Source organism: Pithys albifrons, chromosome 13, assembly GCF_047495875.1.
Source record: "Pithys albifrons albifrons isolate INPA30051 chromosome 13, PitAlb_v1, whole genome shotgun sequence".
Lineage (NCBI taxonomy): Eukaryota > Metazoa > Chordata > Aves > Passeriformes > Thamnophilidae > Pithys > Pithys albifrons.
Window position 1 is genome coordinate 1,686,480 of NC_092470.1, and position 17,968 is coordinate 1,704,447.

The following is a 17,968-nucleotide window of genomic DNA, read 5'->3' on the forward strand; positions in this document are numbered from 1 at the left end:
CCACTGCCATTAACATGCCAGGTCACTCCTCTCTTGGAGGAGGCTCCGGTTCAACCAACAACAGCTCCTGGTGGCCACTTGATTTTTGGGCTGCTGCTGCCACTTGTCCAGATGGAGCTGAAACAGTGCCAGCCGTGGTGAGCCCTCTCAGGAGAGCACCAGGGGTGAGAGGTGGCACGGTGTGCCCAGCCTGGAGCTCCAGCCCCGCCTTGGTGTGTGCATTGGCCACACCTGCCCTGGTGCTGCTGTAGCCCCAGGCCAGGCTGCACTTGGCACATGCATTTCCCTCAGAAACACAGTCTTGGCCAGGAAGAGAGGAAAATGAGACAACTGCAAGTTTGATGTTGAGTGTAATAAAACTAGTTTATTTACACAGTAACATGAATGCCACAGAGTACACAGCAAAGTACCACAGCAAACCAGAGTGTAACTGCCCCTGACCACAAAGGAAGGCTTGAAGTTTATATACTCATTCATATAAAAATGTGTAAATATCAATATGAAGCACCAGATAAAGCAATGGAACCAGGAATTCCCAATACAAATTACCCACAAGAATTGAGCTGAAATTGAAAAAAAAAATCCCTTATTCAAGGCATTTAAAGAAATCCCATTTACAAAAGTCCACTGATTTTGGAATCCCTAATTTAAAAATAAATTTCCCCCTTTTACTAAAAACAAGAACATATTCTTAAATGCTCAGCATAATTAAGTTTTAAAAGAAAAAAACCCAAGGATTTCAACTGCAAAACCTTCTACTACCGACAAGCCAAAGGACAAAGAAACAGAAGTTTTGAGTCATTTTTGAAGAGGTATTATTTATGAAATGACTATATTAAAATTTACACACTCTTAAATATATATTATATATACGATATATAATATATTTTCAAGCAGAAAGGGGCAAAGAATACTTTTGGGATACAAAATTCACATACATACATATATATTAAAACACACCCAAATGCACTCATATATATATGTATGTATATATATATTTATGAACAAATATTTCCTCCATATAAAAAAAGCTCCAACCTCTTCTAAATCCCTGAAATCTTCCCCTTGGATTTATGGAAAAAATATCTTTATGGTTGAGGTACAAACCAAATTCTCCAATTCTGTAGAGTGGTGAAATGCCCATGTCCAGGTTAGTTGAGTGTTTTATTTCCAGGGGCAGCTCTGCTCAATGTGGGTGTTCTGTGGTTTCCAGGTAAATGCTGAGTGAGCACCAATGCCAGGAGACTGATGGGAAATGATTTAAATGACATCCTACACCTACTCCAAATCACCATCCTCCTATCACTGCATCCAGGTGAGGAATACACTCCATACAAATGTCTGCTGGGAAGACCCTGCAGAACAGCAGGAGAAAGACTTGCTCGTCCTTTGAAGCTGAGGGTGCCCAAAAGAAACTTCTCCCCAGTATTTCTTTTGAAAAGTACTTTTTGTGTATTTTTCTCTTGAAGTGTTTGGGACCCAGATGATTGTTTACAGAATATTTCCACAGGTGTATTTTATAGAGGTATTTCATATTCTATTCTGCACTTCTCTGATGTTACCTTACAGAGTAACTAAATCACCATCACATCTCTCTGCGTTGCCTGAAGGGCTCTGATTGTCCTCTACAGGAGTTTCAGCAGAACCAACACCACCTCTGCAGAACCAGAGTAAAGGGATGGTCTGGTCATGCAGGGAATAATGGCCCAGTACTGTGTGTACAGAGAAACAGCCAATTTGGGGAAAGGGGGAAAAGAAAGTGCATTAAAAGGTCTGACTCAGTTTCTACTGTATCCCTCAGAAAAGTTAATATTGATTTAAATAAAAATAGGACTATTTAATTTATATTTACATATGGATTTACTTGCTATTACAAAAAAAATAATTTAGGTGGGACATCTCAGCACAAGAATTGAGAAACAGTTACATTTTATTTCAGCAGCAAATACATGTTAAAATTAAGGGCCTACAGTGTGAAGCTGCTGAATAAATTCCCCACATAGCTGAACCCTAACACATGATTTATTTAAATAATATATTTTTCTCTATAACACATGGGAATTCCCTTGTGTTAACATGTCAAGATGATCCATTCCTACCTTGTGGGTACTGCTGGGATGTGTGGAGCACAACAGGTTTAAGGGGGAATATTTCTGTCAGTGCTCCATGTGTTTGTGGGCCAGTGACGTGGAATCCCAGCTGGAGTCACTGATTTATCAGGTCTGGATGTTGGAGTGACACCAGGCTGCAATGTTTGGAATTCCAGGTTTCCAGAAGAAATTTCTGGATTCCCTCATTCCTGAAAACTTGTAGGCAAGCTTTTATTAGTAGATTCTCTTTATACTTTCACCTGGCTATGCATGTTGCCCAGGTTGGATCTGAGGTTTGAAAGGTAATTAGTGAATATGAAATTCCATTTAAGAAACACAAAACTAACCCATTTTCCGCAACATGTCAGGAGCAGGTTTTTTAGCACTGCTGTTTTAGCAGAGGTTGTTGGCAGCACCTCCACCACCTCCAGCAGGAGCAGCACATCCCACCCTCCCCACAGCACAGGGTCTGCAGCAGATTGTCACAGCAAAGGCTTCTCTCATGCCTGGTCAGTCCAGACCTGTGACCCACTGTGACCCTCCCTGTGCAGATCCCAAATCTGGAAGCCCACAGTTTTGTTACTTCAGGTTTATGCTGTACCACAAGCAACTCAAAGGAACCCAGTCACACAAACCCCAAACACCAAACTCACGGAACAGATCAACCCAGTGCCATATGAAGTACAGCATTTAATTTTGTAAAGTCTTTTGCATCCTGCAGGCAGGATTATTTCTAGGGCTGTTATGAAAAGAATAAGATTCCCACCAAGTGACCAGCTACATTTCAGGTTCTTGACAAGGCACTAAACATTGTGAATCCAATCACTGTGCGCTCTCTGTAACATTAGAGAGGGTTTTAATGGCTCTAAAAGGGTAAGAAACCACTCATCATAATTCTTCAAACATTTGATTTTTCCAGAAATTAGTTTGCACTGGAAAAATCTTTAGAGTTCATGTTAAAAATATTTGAATGACAGCTTTCATTAATAGAAAAATATATATTTACAGTCAATACTGTTATCTTAGATTTCCAGCTCTTCCTATTTCTTGAGCTCAACTGAAAGTGCGACATTGCTAAAAAAATTCAAGATCTGTGCACATCATTCAAGTCAGTTCTAATATGCACAGCCAGGGGTTTTGTTCCTGTCATACATAGGATCCTGTTACAAACAGAGCGGGTTTTTTTCCTTTTGCTTAGCAATTATGCTGTAGCATTCCCAGGATTTGTTTACAATCAGTTTAATGCATACATTCCTGTATATTTACGTGGCACAAGCTGGTGCCAGGATGGAGAACCACCACAAACACAAGTTACAATCACCAGTTATGGGCAGATCTGCAAAGTCAGCCTGAGGCTCCTCAAGAAGAGCTCAGGCCAGATCAGGTTCGACTACATTGACCATTCTTTCTTTTTTTAAAGAAAAAAACCACACAACATTACAAATTGCTAAAGTTTACCCAGTGCTGCACAAGAAAGAGATTGGTAGTGAACATCTATCCATGCTTGATTATACTGCAGAGCTAAAGTGAATACTGGTTCATCACAACAGATACAAACTGAAAATAGATATCTAGAGATACAAAGGCATTGGACCAGCTGCATTAACACTTATGGCTGCAAACATTCCAAGTTCAATTTGCATGTGCATGTTGACATGAAAGGGACACTGAGAACACATGGCAGTAAACACAGAAACACCCACTGGCTTCAGGGAGTCACTGCCAGTGGCCCAGGGGCTGCTGCCACAGCCTCTGAGCCAGCTGGGCACGGGGTGCACACACACACTGCAGGACACACACAACACGGGCCACAGGCTACAAGCAGCTCGACTTGCAGCTCACACTGACTGAGCTGCTGGAGAGCACAGAGTGACTGCCACGCTCGGTGTTTGAACCTCTGAGAGCACTGCCCCCCTGTGCCCAGGTCAGGCAGGGCTGCACCGAACCTGGGGCTCTTTGTGAAGGTTCTTCTACGAGCTGCTCAGCAGTAGTGTAGAAACTCTTTCCTGATGTAGTGGAGGTACCTCAACTACATACATTGCACTTGGGCTTTGAATGCACTGTCCTGGTTTGCTGCATCAATGCCACCATCCTAAGCTTTTTGCAAAAAAGAGGAAGAAAAAAAATAGATATCACACTAAAATATATTATCCTTATCCTTGCCTGATCCTTCACTGATACAGGTGAATCAAACAGAAGAATAATCATCAGAAGTTTCAAAAAAATCTTCAGGAAGGTCACAAAGACAGTCTATACTACAGCACAATCGATGTAGGCTTCCACACACTATTCAGCTCAGCTCTGGGAGATGCCAGAGGAGAGCAATGTGGACATGTCAGCCCTCCAGTGGAGGAGGGTGTGGATCCAGAGCCAGTTTCTTGACTTTAAGCCTGCAGGACTGTTTGTTCAGTTTCCATGCATCTGGTCCAGGCATGCATATGCTGTATAAAGTGGCTATTTGTTTCAAGGCTGAAGTGAATGAATTCCTCACAGTTTTAACAATTAAAATGAAACATCAATCCATAAAAAGAACACATGGATATCTGTGCATTTATGTGCCAGGAAAGTAAAGGAAGGGGGCTGCAGATCTAGCATTGGGTAAAGGCTGGTGTGTAAAGTGAACACTGTAATGTACAGCTTTAAAAATTATTCAAGAATTGCACATAGATCCATAGGAGAGAAGCACAGGCTCATAACTAGGGCTGTCTGCTTTCCATCACCTGGGTCAGAATATTCAGGATCACTTTTTCCCTTGCATCCAGATCAGTTCTTCAGAGTGATTCAGGAAGCAACTCAGACTCGCAATACTGAGCAAAGGTGTTGCCTGTACAGCCACAGAGGGTCCATGGGAAACAGCTGTAGGGATGGAGGGAGTCAGCAGTGGCATTGGAGAGTGAGAAAGCTCCTTCAGGTTGAGTTTTAAACAATTCTGACTCTTTAATCCTCACTAATTCTTGCTCTAGTCCAAAACTGTCTGTGCTGCTCTTGTGACAACATTCCATTTTCAGGGTGCTGCCTGTAGCAACAGCAGAAAACAGCAGTTACAGGAGACATGAGACAGGCAGCCAAACACTGCTGTGGGAACACGGACCAGGTACTGTCAGCTGTGGCTGCCAAACTTAACAGCTCTCTCAGTAATTAAACAACAGTGTTTCTGCCCCCTTGTTTTTACCCTTCAGAGAATTGTCTGCAGTGAAAGTGTCTCCATGTGGCCTGTTAGCTACACACAGACAAGCTCTAAACATTTCTATCTCCTGCCAACAAACCAGCAGAGCCAATTTCAGTCCCATTTTGCAGTATGGCACAAGTGACAAGAGCAGACCAAAATAAAGCAGAAGAGGTGGCTGTTATTTTCATCCCTGATCACAGCAGTGATTGTCAGAGAAGGTTATGTATGTCCTATCCATTTCAAGTCAGGCTTCAGTGCCTTCTGTGATGGAAGGGGAATTTCAATGGCTCACCATTGTCTTGTTCTTGTATAAACGTGGTTATGGCTACAGTACATCAACAGTCCAGACTGGTGAATGTCACCTAGGAAGAGGGGTAGACAAAGTGTGCATATTCTGCTTGTTAATGCAGAGGTCTTAAGCTAAGGGTAATGGTCTGTTTAAGGCAGTGCTGTTGAACTCAGGGATCCATGGTTAGAGAGAATGTGGGTAAGCAGTGAGGCAGAGAAGGGAAGAGGACTGAACACAGATGCTCACTGACATTTGTCACCGTCAGCAAGAAAACCAAATGGGGGAGGGAAAACACAGTAAAGTGTGAGAGAGAGATCAGAATCTGTTTGGTTGAGACCAAAGGAAAGAGGAGCACAGCCCACTTGTGCAGGTCTGATTAAGCTGAGAGGAAATTTTGTGTGGTGTGCAGTATGTGGAATGGAAGCAAATGAGTGTTTTGTGGCCTGGTGGATCATTCATCTCACATTTACAACTAATCCATCTCTGCTTATGGTCACTGCTATTCACTAACCAATGCTACACAGGAAATGACAGAAACTACCCAGAAGAGGAGGGCAATTTGTTTACTGCAGTGGTAGAAATAGTGGTATAAAGGTTGCTCTCCTTTTCAGTCAGATGTAAAGCAAGTTACATACTGCCTGATCCAAATGCAGTCATGCATATACAATCAATCCCTAACAGGCCTGGCATAAAAAAGTGAAGTTCCTGCCATACTGGGTACAGGATGCAATTTCTCCCATCAGAACCTACTTGCTCAGAGTTGCTGGCTTTGATACCTAGGCTGTTTTTCAACACTTGTACAGGATGTGAGCCCTAGTGCAGGCTGGAGTGAGAGCTGGGGCAGAGGTGGGGGAGCTTCATGGAAAACAACAGGCTCTACAAACTACTGCTGCTTCATGATTCTCACAATGCGATAAAGAGAGTCTGTAGTGGCAAAAGCCAGATATTGACAACAAAGCCAGTCTTCCAGAATAATTCCACAGTCCCTCTCCAAGGACTTCTCTGCAAACTTGATCATCAGCAGCGTCCTTTTTATGTCCAGCCAGTTCTGCAGTATGGCATCTCTCCGGGAGGGGCTGGGAGAGGTACTCAGAGCATGGAACAGGTCCTCTCGTGGACCCCAAAGCAAACACTGCAGGATTCCCTTGGCTTCTGAGATCAGGATCCTCTCTGAAGGGTTGGGATTCAGCAGGCAGCTGGCAAGCTGTTGAAGCCCTTGAGAGTAGAGGGAGCGGCAAGGAATTTTGGGGAGATCGGCACGAGTGTACTCCTTCTCCTTCAGCTCTGGATTCTCATCAAAGGGGTTGGGTAAGTGCAGCATTTCATAGATGAGGATGCCAGTCTGGAACTCGTCACACTTCTTGTACTGTGTTGCAGTGATGATTTCTGGAGCCAGGCGGGACTGATCCCGCAGCACCTCAGGGTCCACCATGTGGCTCTTCTGCTTGGCCTGGGAGAAGTTGCTCACCAAGAGCCGGGCAGGGCAGGCGCTGCCGGGGCCGTGCTCCGTGGCCTCGGGGCCCAGGGCGCTGCCCCCCGCCCTGGAGGGGACCAGCAGCAGGTTCTCCAGGCGCAGGTCGCAGTGAGTGATGTGGTAGGGCTTCAGGTGCTCCAGGCCCAGGCAGAGCTGCAGCAGCAGCAGGCACACCTGGCGCTCGTACAGGTCGGGGCTCTGGGCGTGGCGCGGCCCCGCCTGGCGCACGAAGTCGGCCACGGTGAGCTGCGGCACCTCGCGCGTGATGACCACGACGCGGCTGCGGGGCCGGCCCAGCGTGCCCTGCCTGCTGCCGCCGCCCTGCGGGGAGGCCTCTGCGCTGGGAGCAGCGTCTCTGCTCTTCTCTTCGGGCTCTTTCTCCTCTCCTTCCTGCTCTTCTTCCTCCACATCTGGTGCGTCCTCATCCTCCCACGGAAGGAGCCGAACTGGCACCTCAGCCAGGAAGTGGCCACAGTCCTGCTGGATGTTGAAGTTGGTGGCCAGGCTCTGCCGGATGGCCAGGCTGTGGTAATACTGCTGGGACTCCTTGGCTTTGCTCTTACAGATCTGGGGAGAGAGCAAACAGAGCAGACATAACTCTTATGTTTCTAAAGTCTATATCCTTTTGTAAAATATGTATTTTGTTGACGTGATCAGACCTAAACACAAGCAATAAAACATTTTTTACCAAACTAACCTTGGCAGACTCTCTTAAGACACCTGAACAGTTTGCACTGGCCAGTTGGCAACTGCAGAGCGACCCATGCAGGCCCCTCTCCCTCTGCACAGATTATCCAATGGAAACACAGCTCAGGCAGGTGGGTTGTTAACCAAAATAGCAGTGATATATGGCAAGTGTACAGGGAAGCTTATTCACAGTTACTTGGTCATTCATACCATTTTCTTGCATGTTCTTTTCTCAGCTTTGTGTGACGGTTGAACAAGGCAAAAATAATCAAGAGCCACAGGAGATACAAAGAAATATGCTCAGAGCACCCACCCAAACACTCACACAAGGCGTGAGGAGTTACCACCTGTCAGCTGCGGGGCTGCACGTTGGAAACTGAACCAGGAGCTGCAGCAGTGCCATGTCTGCAGTGAGGGCTGTGCATGGCACAGGCTGCTGCCAGGTGTGCTTGGCTGTGGCTCAGAAGATGGATGGACACTCATTAGAACACAGTACCTTAATTGCTTTCCATCATCTGTCAAGATCCTAAGGATATGTTTGGGGATTTTTTGCCATATATAACTGTATGTAATTTATGCTCAGTAATATTTTGTCAATACATACATCACCACTGTAATAATTACCCTTATTAATTGTTTGCAGTGCCATAACAACTGGCAGTTCCAACCCCTGACAACAGTCATTGGACAGGCCCCATTAGGGCTTTGTTCTGAGGCACTGATTGATTGAAATGACAAAGCTGACCTTTGCATATTAACCTTGGTTGTACTCAATTCAGGGAGATCACTCAAAGCATGTAAGGGTAAGTGTCTGTTTTAATTTTTACACAGTTAGAGTCTCAATATTCACTTGCTATATTCTGTATGAGTTTTAATTGCAAAGCTCAGAGAAGAGAGAAGAGGAAGACATCATTCTCTAGATGAAGTTACAGCTTCCTCAGCTCACCTTTGAAAGCTGAGGAAAGCCAGAAAACTAAGGTTAGTAAAAGCACTAGTTATAGACAGTCATTACCAAGAACCCCTGATTTCATCTTGGTCCTAAATACAAGCACTGGGTGACTTTTGCCCTGTTTCTCATATTTCCCTTCTCAGAACTTCTGCAGGGTAAATTATAAACCTGCCTTTCACTAACACACACACGTTTTTCATCTTTTATATGCTTATGTGGTTAAGAAACATAAACCTTAATGGGAGATTTAATCTTTTATGCTGGTTGATCAGAAAAGTGCATTGTCAGATCATGTGAAAGTAGACACGAGTTGAACCTCTTGCCTTTGATACTGTGCATATTTCCATACTCCCACAAGCATTTACATTTCCCCACCTACTGTATACACTGTAACTTAAACTGCCTGGTTATAACGGCCATACACGCACAAAACAGATTTGAAAAACACATTTTCTAGTCAATTTTAGTTAAGAGAGGAAAGCAATTTTCTGGAAATGTTGACAGTTACCCTATTTATACAGTGGCTCTTGCTCACTTCAATTTTCCAGTGTATTTTATCCTGTTAGAAGTGAAGTCAGTTATCAATGGAATGTGTCCCCTCCTGTCCCCTCCTCTCAAGGGTTACAAAAGTTTAAACAAATACAGCAAAAATATAGCAGTAACCTTTAATAAAACAATAACTTTGAATTATATATGAAAAGAAAATGCCAACTGATTGTCTTTGAGACTGAAGTCCCCTGGCTGATTAAACACTTGATACTGGAAAAAAACCAAACCAAAAAACAGAACCAGAAAGGTTGTATAGACTCATCTATATGTGTTGTACAAACACACATTGTGTGCATCAAATCTGGCTGGAAGAAGAGCTATTTTACACTTTGCCCTTCAAGTCCATGGCCTTTTCCTTGTAGCCAGCCATGGGGATAACCAATTCCAACTGCAGAACGGGTTCAGTGTGTTATAATCCAGCCTTTAGTTTTTAAAAAAGACTTAACTGACCTACTAGAAAAAATAAACTCATTCTGGAAGAGTTTAATTTTAAGATGGAGCTTACTTGCTGATAAAAAAGTTAAAAACAACACTTGGCTTTAGCTACTGCACTACATTTGATCCACAGAGGATTTCCAGTGCCACCTGCCAGCTAAAACTGATATTCTATTAGGAATATATAATCCACAAAGTATTTGTTCTGAAAACAATATATACTTTTCAATTTGGTGAATATGAGTTTATGGAAAGAATTTCTCCTTCTCTAAAGAAAAGCAAAGGAATCAAGACTTTCCCCTAATTTCTAATTTTAGTCCTAGTCAGCCTCTCTTTCCTGCTCACTTCAGAGAAGCTGCTCCAGTTTATCACTGGCATTTCAGTTCCATCTGGGGACAGGCTTTGCACCTGTCAGAGTCAGCCCTGGCTGACTCATTTTAGAAGACAATCCCTGAGCTGTGAGAGTACAAAAGCACAGTGCCTGCCCCTCTGTGGGTGTGGCAGTGCCTCCTTCCCATGGGAGCTGCCTGGCAGTGCCCCTCTGCACTGAGGGCATCCAGCACTCTGTGCCCATCCCTTTTCTGAGTCAGTCCCACTGGCTGCAAGGCCAACCCCAGCTGTGTGCTCCCAGCTGGATCACTCCTAGGAAACACCTCTCCAATCTACTAAAACCACCCCAAAACAGAGTTATGTTTTTCTATCTTCTTTGTCTTTCCTCCTACTGTTCAATCCTCAGTCTATTTTACTTCAGATTAAAGTGACACCCTTCTCCTTGCTGATGGACTAAAAACTGATTCCTGATTCCCATCCTTGAAAATGACACCTTTACAACTGGGGAAAATGTAACTTTCCCTCTCCTTTTTGCTTCCTTTTTGAAAATACCCAGCCCTTACTTCTCCTGTCTTTATTCCTAATCCTCTGATTCTTGCTGCTGTCTTCTGGATTCTCCCCAATAATTACATCTTTCTGAAGAGTGGTATAATGAACACGCTATTCCAAATTAAGACCCCCCCAGTATCAAGCAGAGCAGAGCTTTGTATATAATGATCCTTGGAACACTTCCCAGGGGCAAGAAGTTACAGTGACTGTTCACAAGCAGTGGCCACTCTAAAGTCTGAAGCCACAGCAGGGCCAAACCTTCACCAATATCAGTTTTTAAAGATGTTTTTGTTTCAATCTCTTCTCCTTATATCAATAAAACAGAATTTAAATTATCACCAAACCAGAAATTAAATTATGATTAAAATCAATACTAAAATGACTGCATTTGTGACAAAAGTTTTCCCCTCCTTTTTCTGCTGATAAGAACTATAACCAAAATGGGGAAAAGTCTCTAAGCCCACAAATGTCCAACAGTGATGGCTTTTGGACACTGTTCCTTCCCTTGTTTAATACAGAGCAGAGTCCACGACCATGGACGCAATCTCTCCACAGAGAGCTGAGATCTGAGCAGAGATGTATTTTCTGCTTCTTGCCTGATGTTTGCAAACACCCTGAAGGGAGCAGTGGAGGAGGCAGTTGGGTTATTTCAGGCTGGTTAAACTGCTGACTACACCAACACCACAATTTGTACACCAGCCCTTTGTGAGTGCCACAGGGAAGGGAGAGCTGAGCTGTCTGGAGGCAGCACCCAAACCTGCAGTGTAGTAACAATCAGAGCTGTCTGAATTCATACAGCAGTTTCTAGAAACAGACCTGCAGTAATCTGATGTCCCTGTAAGTTCTGGCTACTCCTCAGGTAAGTCCTGGGGTTCTTCATTGCAGTGTTCAGAATCTGATTTACAAATACCATGTTAGAATGGGGAAAATGTACTGAAAGCAAAGTAAGTTTTCTTCTCGATCTCTTCAAAGACAGTTTATAGAATTAAAATTTTATTTACTTCTTGTACTACATTATCATTTTCTGGGTTGCAGCTTCTATTTGGCACTCTAATTTATATTACATTTTGCAACAGAGCAGTGAAGCCCAGTGTTTAATACTATCAATGGGTAATAATGCTCACACAAGCATTTTGTATTCAGTAACTCCACTATCTCCTAAATCCACCACCTGAATGACCAAGATTGCTAATTTTCAAAATGGTTTGACTTAGTTAGGGGACCAAAGTCTGTATCTACATTTGAAAAGATTTAGGGAACAAGTTGTGACATTTGATGGCCTCCCTGACAAGTGCTTTCAGCAGCTTGTGAGGAATTGCTGAAGATGCACCCAGAGCTGCTTTTCTGTTTGTGATGGTTAATGCTGTGTCAAAGCTGTGAATAAATACATGGCCCAGTTTCCTCTGCATTTTCAAAGTTTTTGTCTGTTCCAGTCATCTGTTCCAAAAATATGGAAATCCTGTTGCCTTCTACATATAGTGTATGTTGAATACCTATTTTTGGCACAGGAAAAAAGGGGAAATTACTTGGACAATAACACCAACAGAAAGCAGGATCAGTCAGTCATTTACCCTTTGCTTTAATGAACTCCATCCAGCTGAGCTGTGAAGATATGGCATGTGATAACAGCTGAAAGGAAGGTGCTGATAAGGGCTTGGCCAGCCTTATTTCTACAGCTGATAAAGAGCTGGTTGTGCAAAAGATGAAGCAATGCTGGTAAAAATCCCTTCCACATGATGCAAGAAAGCAATTAGAAAGGAGAGGTACAAGTAGGAAGGAATGGAAAGTATCCCTCTTCCTTTGCACTGGGGTGCACTGTCATCCTGTGTCTTTAATGCATCCATATGAACTGCACTTCTGCCATGTTTTTAGGGACACCACAGGTCTTTTTATATCCTGCCATTCCAATTTCCACCCTCTGCTCCCAGCACAAGAAGCAAGATTTGAATGTTTCAGAGCTTCTCCAAACTGTTCTGCATTAGCTTTTATTTTCCCTTTATGAGTCCCACAGCCTCCTGTGCCATCAGCTGCCTTGCACTTTCCCAGCAGGGAGGCTCATTCCCACTCTGTCCTGTGCATTTTGCAGGGCATCACTGAACTTAAAGCACGATGAATATTGTGGGAAATGAATTTACAAGTGCTGAAAATGAGAAACACAGAAGATCACAAAGACTGCACCATCTGTGCTACTTTGTTGTATTGCACAGAGGGACAACTGCAAATGAAATCTGTGTAGAATGAAAGCTTGCTAATCCCAAATTGATAGCTTGTTCTTGGCACAGCCTTGTTTTCCAAGCAGGCCAGTTTGATCTCTGATTGACCTCATTTTCTTGATCTGGCCTTGGAATAGAGCTTTGACTTTTTAACAACGTGCCAAAACAGAGAATTCTGTTCTGCTGTGACTGAACTCAGAATGGGGCTTGAAGTTGAATGCACATTTTATTTTCATCTGAAGAATGAAGTTCTGGGATGACCTTTAATAACACTTCTGTCAGGAAGCTCCACTAGCAAACTGAATTACCAAAAAACCACCTTAGCACACTGTGATAAACTAAACATAACTAGCAAATAATTGTCAGCTGTAAGGAGGAAACTGTCAGCCAGGCTCAGCCCAGTGCTATTTACCTTCTGCATTGCTCTGTTTTATGGCTGGGACAAGAGCCCTACCAGAAACCCTCAGGGTTTACTGCTACAAGAACTTGTGCTGCCCTGCAGCAATCAGAGCAATAAATGTTAACTGCTGCTCCTCAGCTGATGGCACCCTGGCAGTTGCTGTCCCCCTGATGCCAGCACTGCCACACGTGCCCATGGCCAGAGCCCAGGGGTTATGGCTGTGCTGTTCATGTGCACTCTGAACCACAACTCACTCTGTGCTCCTGGACTGTGTTTGCCTTGAGAGCTTAATATTGAAAGTGGAAGCAGTTTATGTCACTGACACAGTAATTATCCATCTATTACTCATTCTGATGTCATCCAATTTTTTTTTCAATTAAAAAGGTCCCTGTGATCTCACTGCATTATGTGGTCCCTGTTGGGACACAGAACTGAACTCAAGCAGCCTCCTGTGTGCAAAGAGCTGTGCTCTCTGCTGCCTTTCCTTCAGTGTAACCTTTTCACCACATATTTGGAATTAGTGGTAAGACTGTGGTTTCAGGGTAATGTTTATCCACATTGCCCCAGATCTACCAACTGCTTAGGAGGTGGTACTGCACTTAGTGAAACAAAACCACCTCAGGGTCTGGAATTTTTTGGAAACTTTCTTGTAAGGAAACTTACTTTTCTGTTTGAAAAAGTAGTTTTCTGATCACGACTTATGTCCTGGTTTTATTTATAATGTTTCAGTCAAAATAATTTCCACACAGCTTTCTGCAGGTGTGAGTGAAGCAAAAAGCCCAGTACAGTGCTGTGAAACAACAGCTCTATAAACATTTCCTCTGACATCCACCCCAACAGAGCGAGTTGTGCTCCTTCTCCACCAAATTTATCAGAGCATCTTTTGGTGGTGAAAGCACCAACATGTAAAAGTGCACTGGTACATTCATCTGTACAAAAGGTTCCTTCTTCTAAATTTAATTCAGCAGTAGTCAAATGGTTAAAGCTGACTTTTTAACACTGCTTTTGTAATCCTGTTTTTGGAGCTAGAATATTAAAGTTTATTTCTTTTTACTTATGCATTAAGACAACACCATTTGGGGGTGAATGTCCTGTTTTCTATGAAGACAATAATATGTAAAGAATCTCATTATCACATTTTTCCTCAGATCTAATATCAAAATCACAGAACATAAGAACTGTCTGAGTTGTTATCCAGTGTTGCTTAGGTAGTTCTACAAAACTCAAAAGAGCTACATAAATTTACACCATCCCAAGATGTGGCTCCATGTACACTTCCAAGGTGGATTTCCAAGACTTGATCTACAATAACAGAAAGACCATATTTTGGATTCAATAGGCACACTGGTAATTTTCATATCACAATTTTTTCCATCCTGTTTTGGGGACAAGGGGTTTCAAATGGCAGGAAGACATGGCTGATTTACTGGAGGTAGATTATTATATAATTTGGCTGACACAAAAAACACCCATGGCAGTAAAACCTGGCATAATTGTTAAAGCTAAATTCCCCAAATCTCTGTGTAATGCAATAGCAATCTGTTGTTATGAGGTTTGGGGCAAATCCGAGCCTGGACTGATGGCTTGTAAGTCAAAGATCAACTTGGGGCAAACATCTTCCTCTATCACACTGAGTGCTGGGAGAGGCATTTTCCAGAGTCACTTCTCCTCCCCTGTCACAGCACAACAGCTGATGGTGTTCTCAAGGACATTTTGTGGATACTTCACTCACAGCTACTACAGTGCAATAAACCTTGTGAGTCTGAGAACTGTTTTAAAGACACCTGAATTTTGAAAAGGACAATTCAGCACATATTTGACCACATTACATTGCCTTTCTTCCTTCTCACTGGCTTTCTACAGGGGAAATGTATTTAGGAGGACAGCAGATAACAAAATAACCACAGGTCTTACCTGTCAGGGGGTGCTTCAAAGGCACATCCGTGATAAGCAAAGAGGTATCACATTAGTGATAACCCAAATCTGCCCACATAGAAAAATACCACTTTGGGTCCTGATCAACCACTGTGCATTAAATCAGAAAGCTCCAGGCCCAGTAAGCAATGCCAGTGCTGGTTGTGCACCCAGGGCTGATGGCCAGGGATGTGTTCATGGTCTGGTTCTTTCTTGGCCACTTTGTACCACTGGCCATGGCATCCACACAACATCCATATTTCATGTCACATCTTTTCCAATAAGGAGTAATCAATAATTAATGAAATATAAATGGTAATGCCCAGAAATCTACCTTAAAAAGAAGCCTTTTCAAGGGTCAGGAAAACGTATCAACTGCACCAATCTTACCTTGGTTTTTCTTGTATCTCACTCCCGGCAGTGCTGACAACATCTTGTTGCACCACCCTTGTGAGAATATCAGTATGTATCAGGGAAAACCCATCAGGCCAAACACATCCGTGTAGGGTAATAAATGTTTTATCTCAGTTTCAACAAGGAGGAGTCAGAAATTCAGTGATTCACTCAAGGTCACACAGGAAGCCTGACAGAGCTATGACTCTCAGCTGTCCTTCTCACTATCTTCCTACCAGATAAGCACTGAGAAATGCAGAGATACAGAGCTCAGGAAGAACTACCTATAGGAAAGTCCATAAAGTAACAACACCCAGGGAGACAGCTGCCAACTAGGCATTAATATAGTAGCAGTAAATCTTGTAAATCTTATTTCTTTAATGTGTTAGCTGAAGGATTTATTAAGGCAACACTGATGGCGAGACAGAGCTTTGGAAAGGCTGGTGATGAGCACTGGTGAAAATGGAAGACCCTATATGGGAACACAGAGATGTATTAGCCTAGAATTTACATTTAAAATGATATGGTTCTGAAAATGGAAAATGTTCCATTTTTAGGATATCTTTCCTAAGTAAGAAAACTGAATTAATTTCATCTCCATGCAGATGAATTGAAAGGATTTTGTTACTGTATGTTTCCAAAACTGCTGACACATCTTGAAATAATACAGCTTTTCTTTCAGAAGGTCATTACACAATGACCATGGTAAAGACTGAGATGTGTTAATTTTGGTTTAGTAATTTTGGAGCTGCCGTAAGAAGGCCAATGGCAGCTGGAACAGGAACTGTGTGGCAGCAGGGCCAGGGCAGTGACCCTTCCCCTGGACTCAGTGTTGGTGAGGCCACACCTTGAGTGTTGTGTTCAGTTCTGGGCCCCTCAGTTCAGGAAAGAGACTGAGGGGCTGGAGCGGGGCCAGAGAAGAGCAACGAGGCTGGAGAAGGGACTGGAGCACAAGTGCTGTGGGGAGAGGCTGAGGGAGCTGGGGGTGTTTAGCCTGGAGAAGAGGAGGCTCAGAGGAGATCTCATCACTCTGTAACTCCCTGACAGGAGGCTGTGCCCAGGTGGGGGTTGGTCTCTCCTCTCAGGCAACCAGCAGGAGAACAAGAGTGCACGGGGGCACTGCCGGGGCAGTTTAGGTTGGATATCAGAAAGAAATTCTTTCCAGAGAGAGTGGTCAGGCATTGGAATGGGCTGCCCAGAGAGGGGGTGGATTCACCATCCCTGAAGGTTTTTAAGATGAGACTGGACGTGGCACTGAGTGCCATGATCTGGTGATCACAGTGGGGTTGGACCAAGGGTTGGACTTGATGATCTCAGAAGTCTCTTCCAACCCAACTGATTCTATGATTCTATAAAAACATTAAACTGCAGACACCAATGCCACACGTGGCTGTTGGCAGAAGGAAGAGTTTGTGTGTTGGGTAAGTTGGGCAGCTCACTTTTCACACGCTGAGCCTCTGTGGGACCTGTCCCTCCTGGCGGTGGCAGAGCGGCTGCTGTCCCCTCCTGCCCCGTGGGTCGCTGTTCCAGCCCCTTACCTTGACGGCGTAGGTGCTGTGCGGGTCCCTGGCGTAGGACGCGGGGTAGTACACGGCGTCGCCGGCCTCGCAGCACGGCCGGTCGCTGCTCAGCCGGAAGTCGGACCAGCTGTCCACGCCGAAGCGCAGCTGCTCCCGCTGCCCCGCCATGAACAGGTCCTCGCAGCGCTGCGCCAGCCTGTGCAGCGCGTCGGCGTGGAGCCCGCGGATCCTGCCCGCCACCTCGTCGCGGCTCTCCATGCCGCGGTACAGCGCCTGGCGCTGCGGCTTCTGCGCCGCCCTGCCCGGCCGGGGCTGCGCGGGGCGTCCGGGCAGCGACTCCAGGCTGGAGGAGCAGCGCTCCCGGGCGCTGGGCGTGCTCAGGCTGCACGCGCTGGCCGTGGCCGACGTGGCCGCCCTCCGCTTCTCCGCGGGCCTGTCCAAGGAGTCCCCGGACTCGTTGTCCAGCACCTTGAGCTCCAGGCTGACCGAGGAGCAGGCACTGCTCGCCTCCCAGTTCGTGTCGATGTCGTAGGTGGGATTGGCCACGAGGCACAGGTTGTTCTCCAGAGCCTGCTTCTGGAGCTCTCTGGGAGTTGGCTCTGTGTTAGCTCTCAGAATTGTTTTCTTTGGCAGTGGAGGTGGTGTTGGCTGCAAGTTGTTCATTGTCTCCTGGTCTCCCAGTCCTCCAAAGGCAATGGCATCATCCAGAGCCCCCTTCGGCTGCCTCGGCTGCTTTGGAGGGATCATGGCTGCCCTGGACTGGCCTGTGCAACAAGACAGTAGTAACAGAAGATTAAAGTACTTTGCATCTGCTGCTTTTATTTGCACTCTGCAAAGAAGTTTAACACAAAAAATAAAGCTGACTAGGACCCTCCCAATATTCCAAGAAAACCTAAATAATGTATAGAAAAAGACGAACCAATTAGAAAACAAAATGACCAAATCAGCATCCCACACATGTAAGTACATCCAGCCAGTCCTGACCCGACCTCAGCACACACAGGAAC

The 17,968-nt window shown here is 44.5% G+C and overlaps 1 protein-coding gene across 4 annotated transcripts in view; it reads right to left on the reverse strand.

Annotated features, from left to right (window-relative positions):
* Positions 1-344: 344 nt before the first annotated feature.
* PEAK1 (pseudopodium enriched atypical kinase 1) overlaps positions 345-17,968 on the reverse strand; it is a 118,077-nt gene continuing 100,453 nt past the window's right edge. For all 4 annotated transcript variants that reach the window (XM_071568973.1, XM_071568976.1, XM_071568972.1 and 1 more), the window contains 2 exons: positions 16,980-17,725; positions 345-7,589 (listed from right to left, as the gene is read on the reverse strand). In XM_071568973.1, coding sequence (XP_071425074.1) covers positions 6,432-7,589; positions 16,980-17,725 — 1,904 coding nt within the window. In that variant the 3' untranslated portion in view covers positions 345-6,431. The remainder of the gene's footprint in view (positions 7,590-16,979; positions 17,726-17,968) is intronic.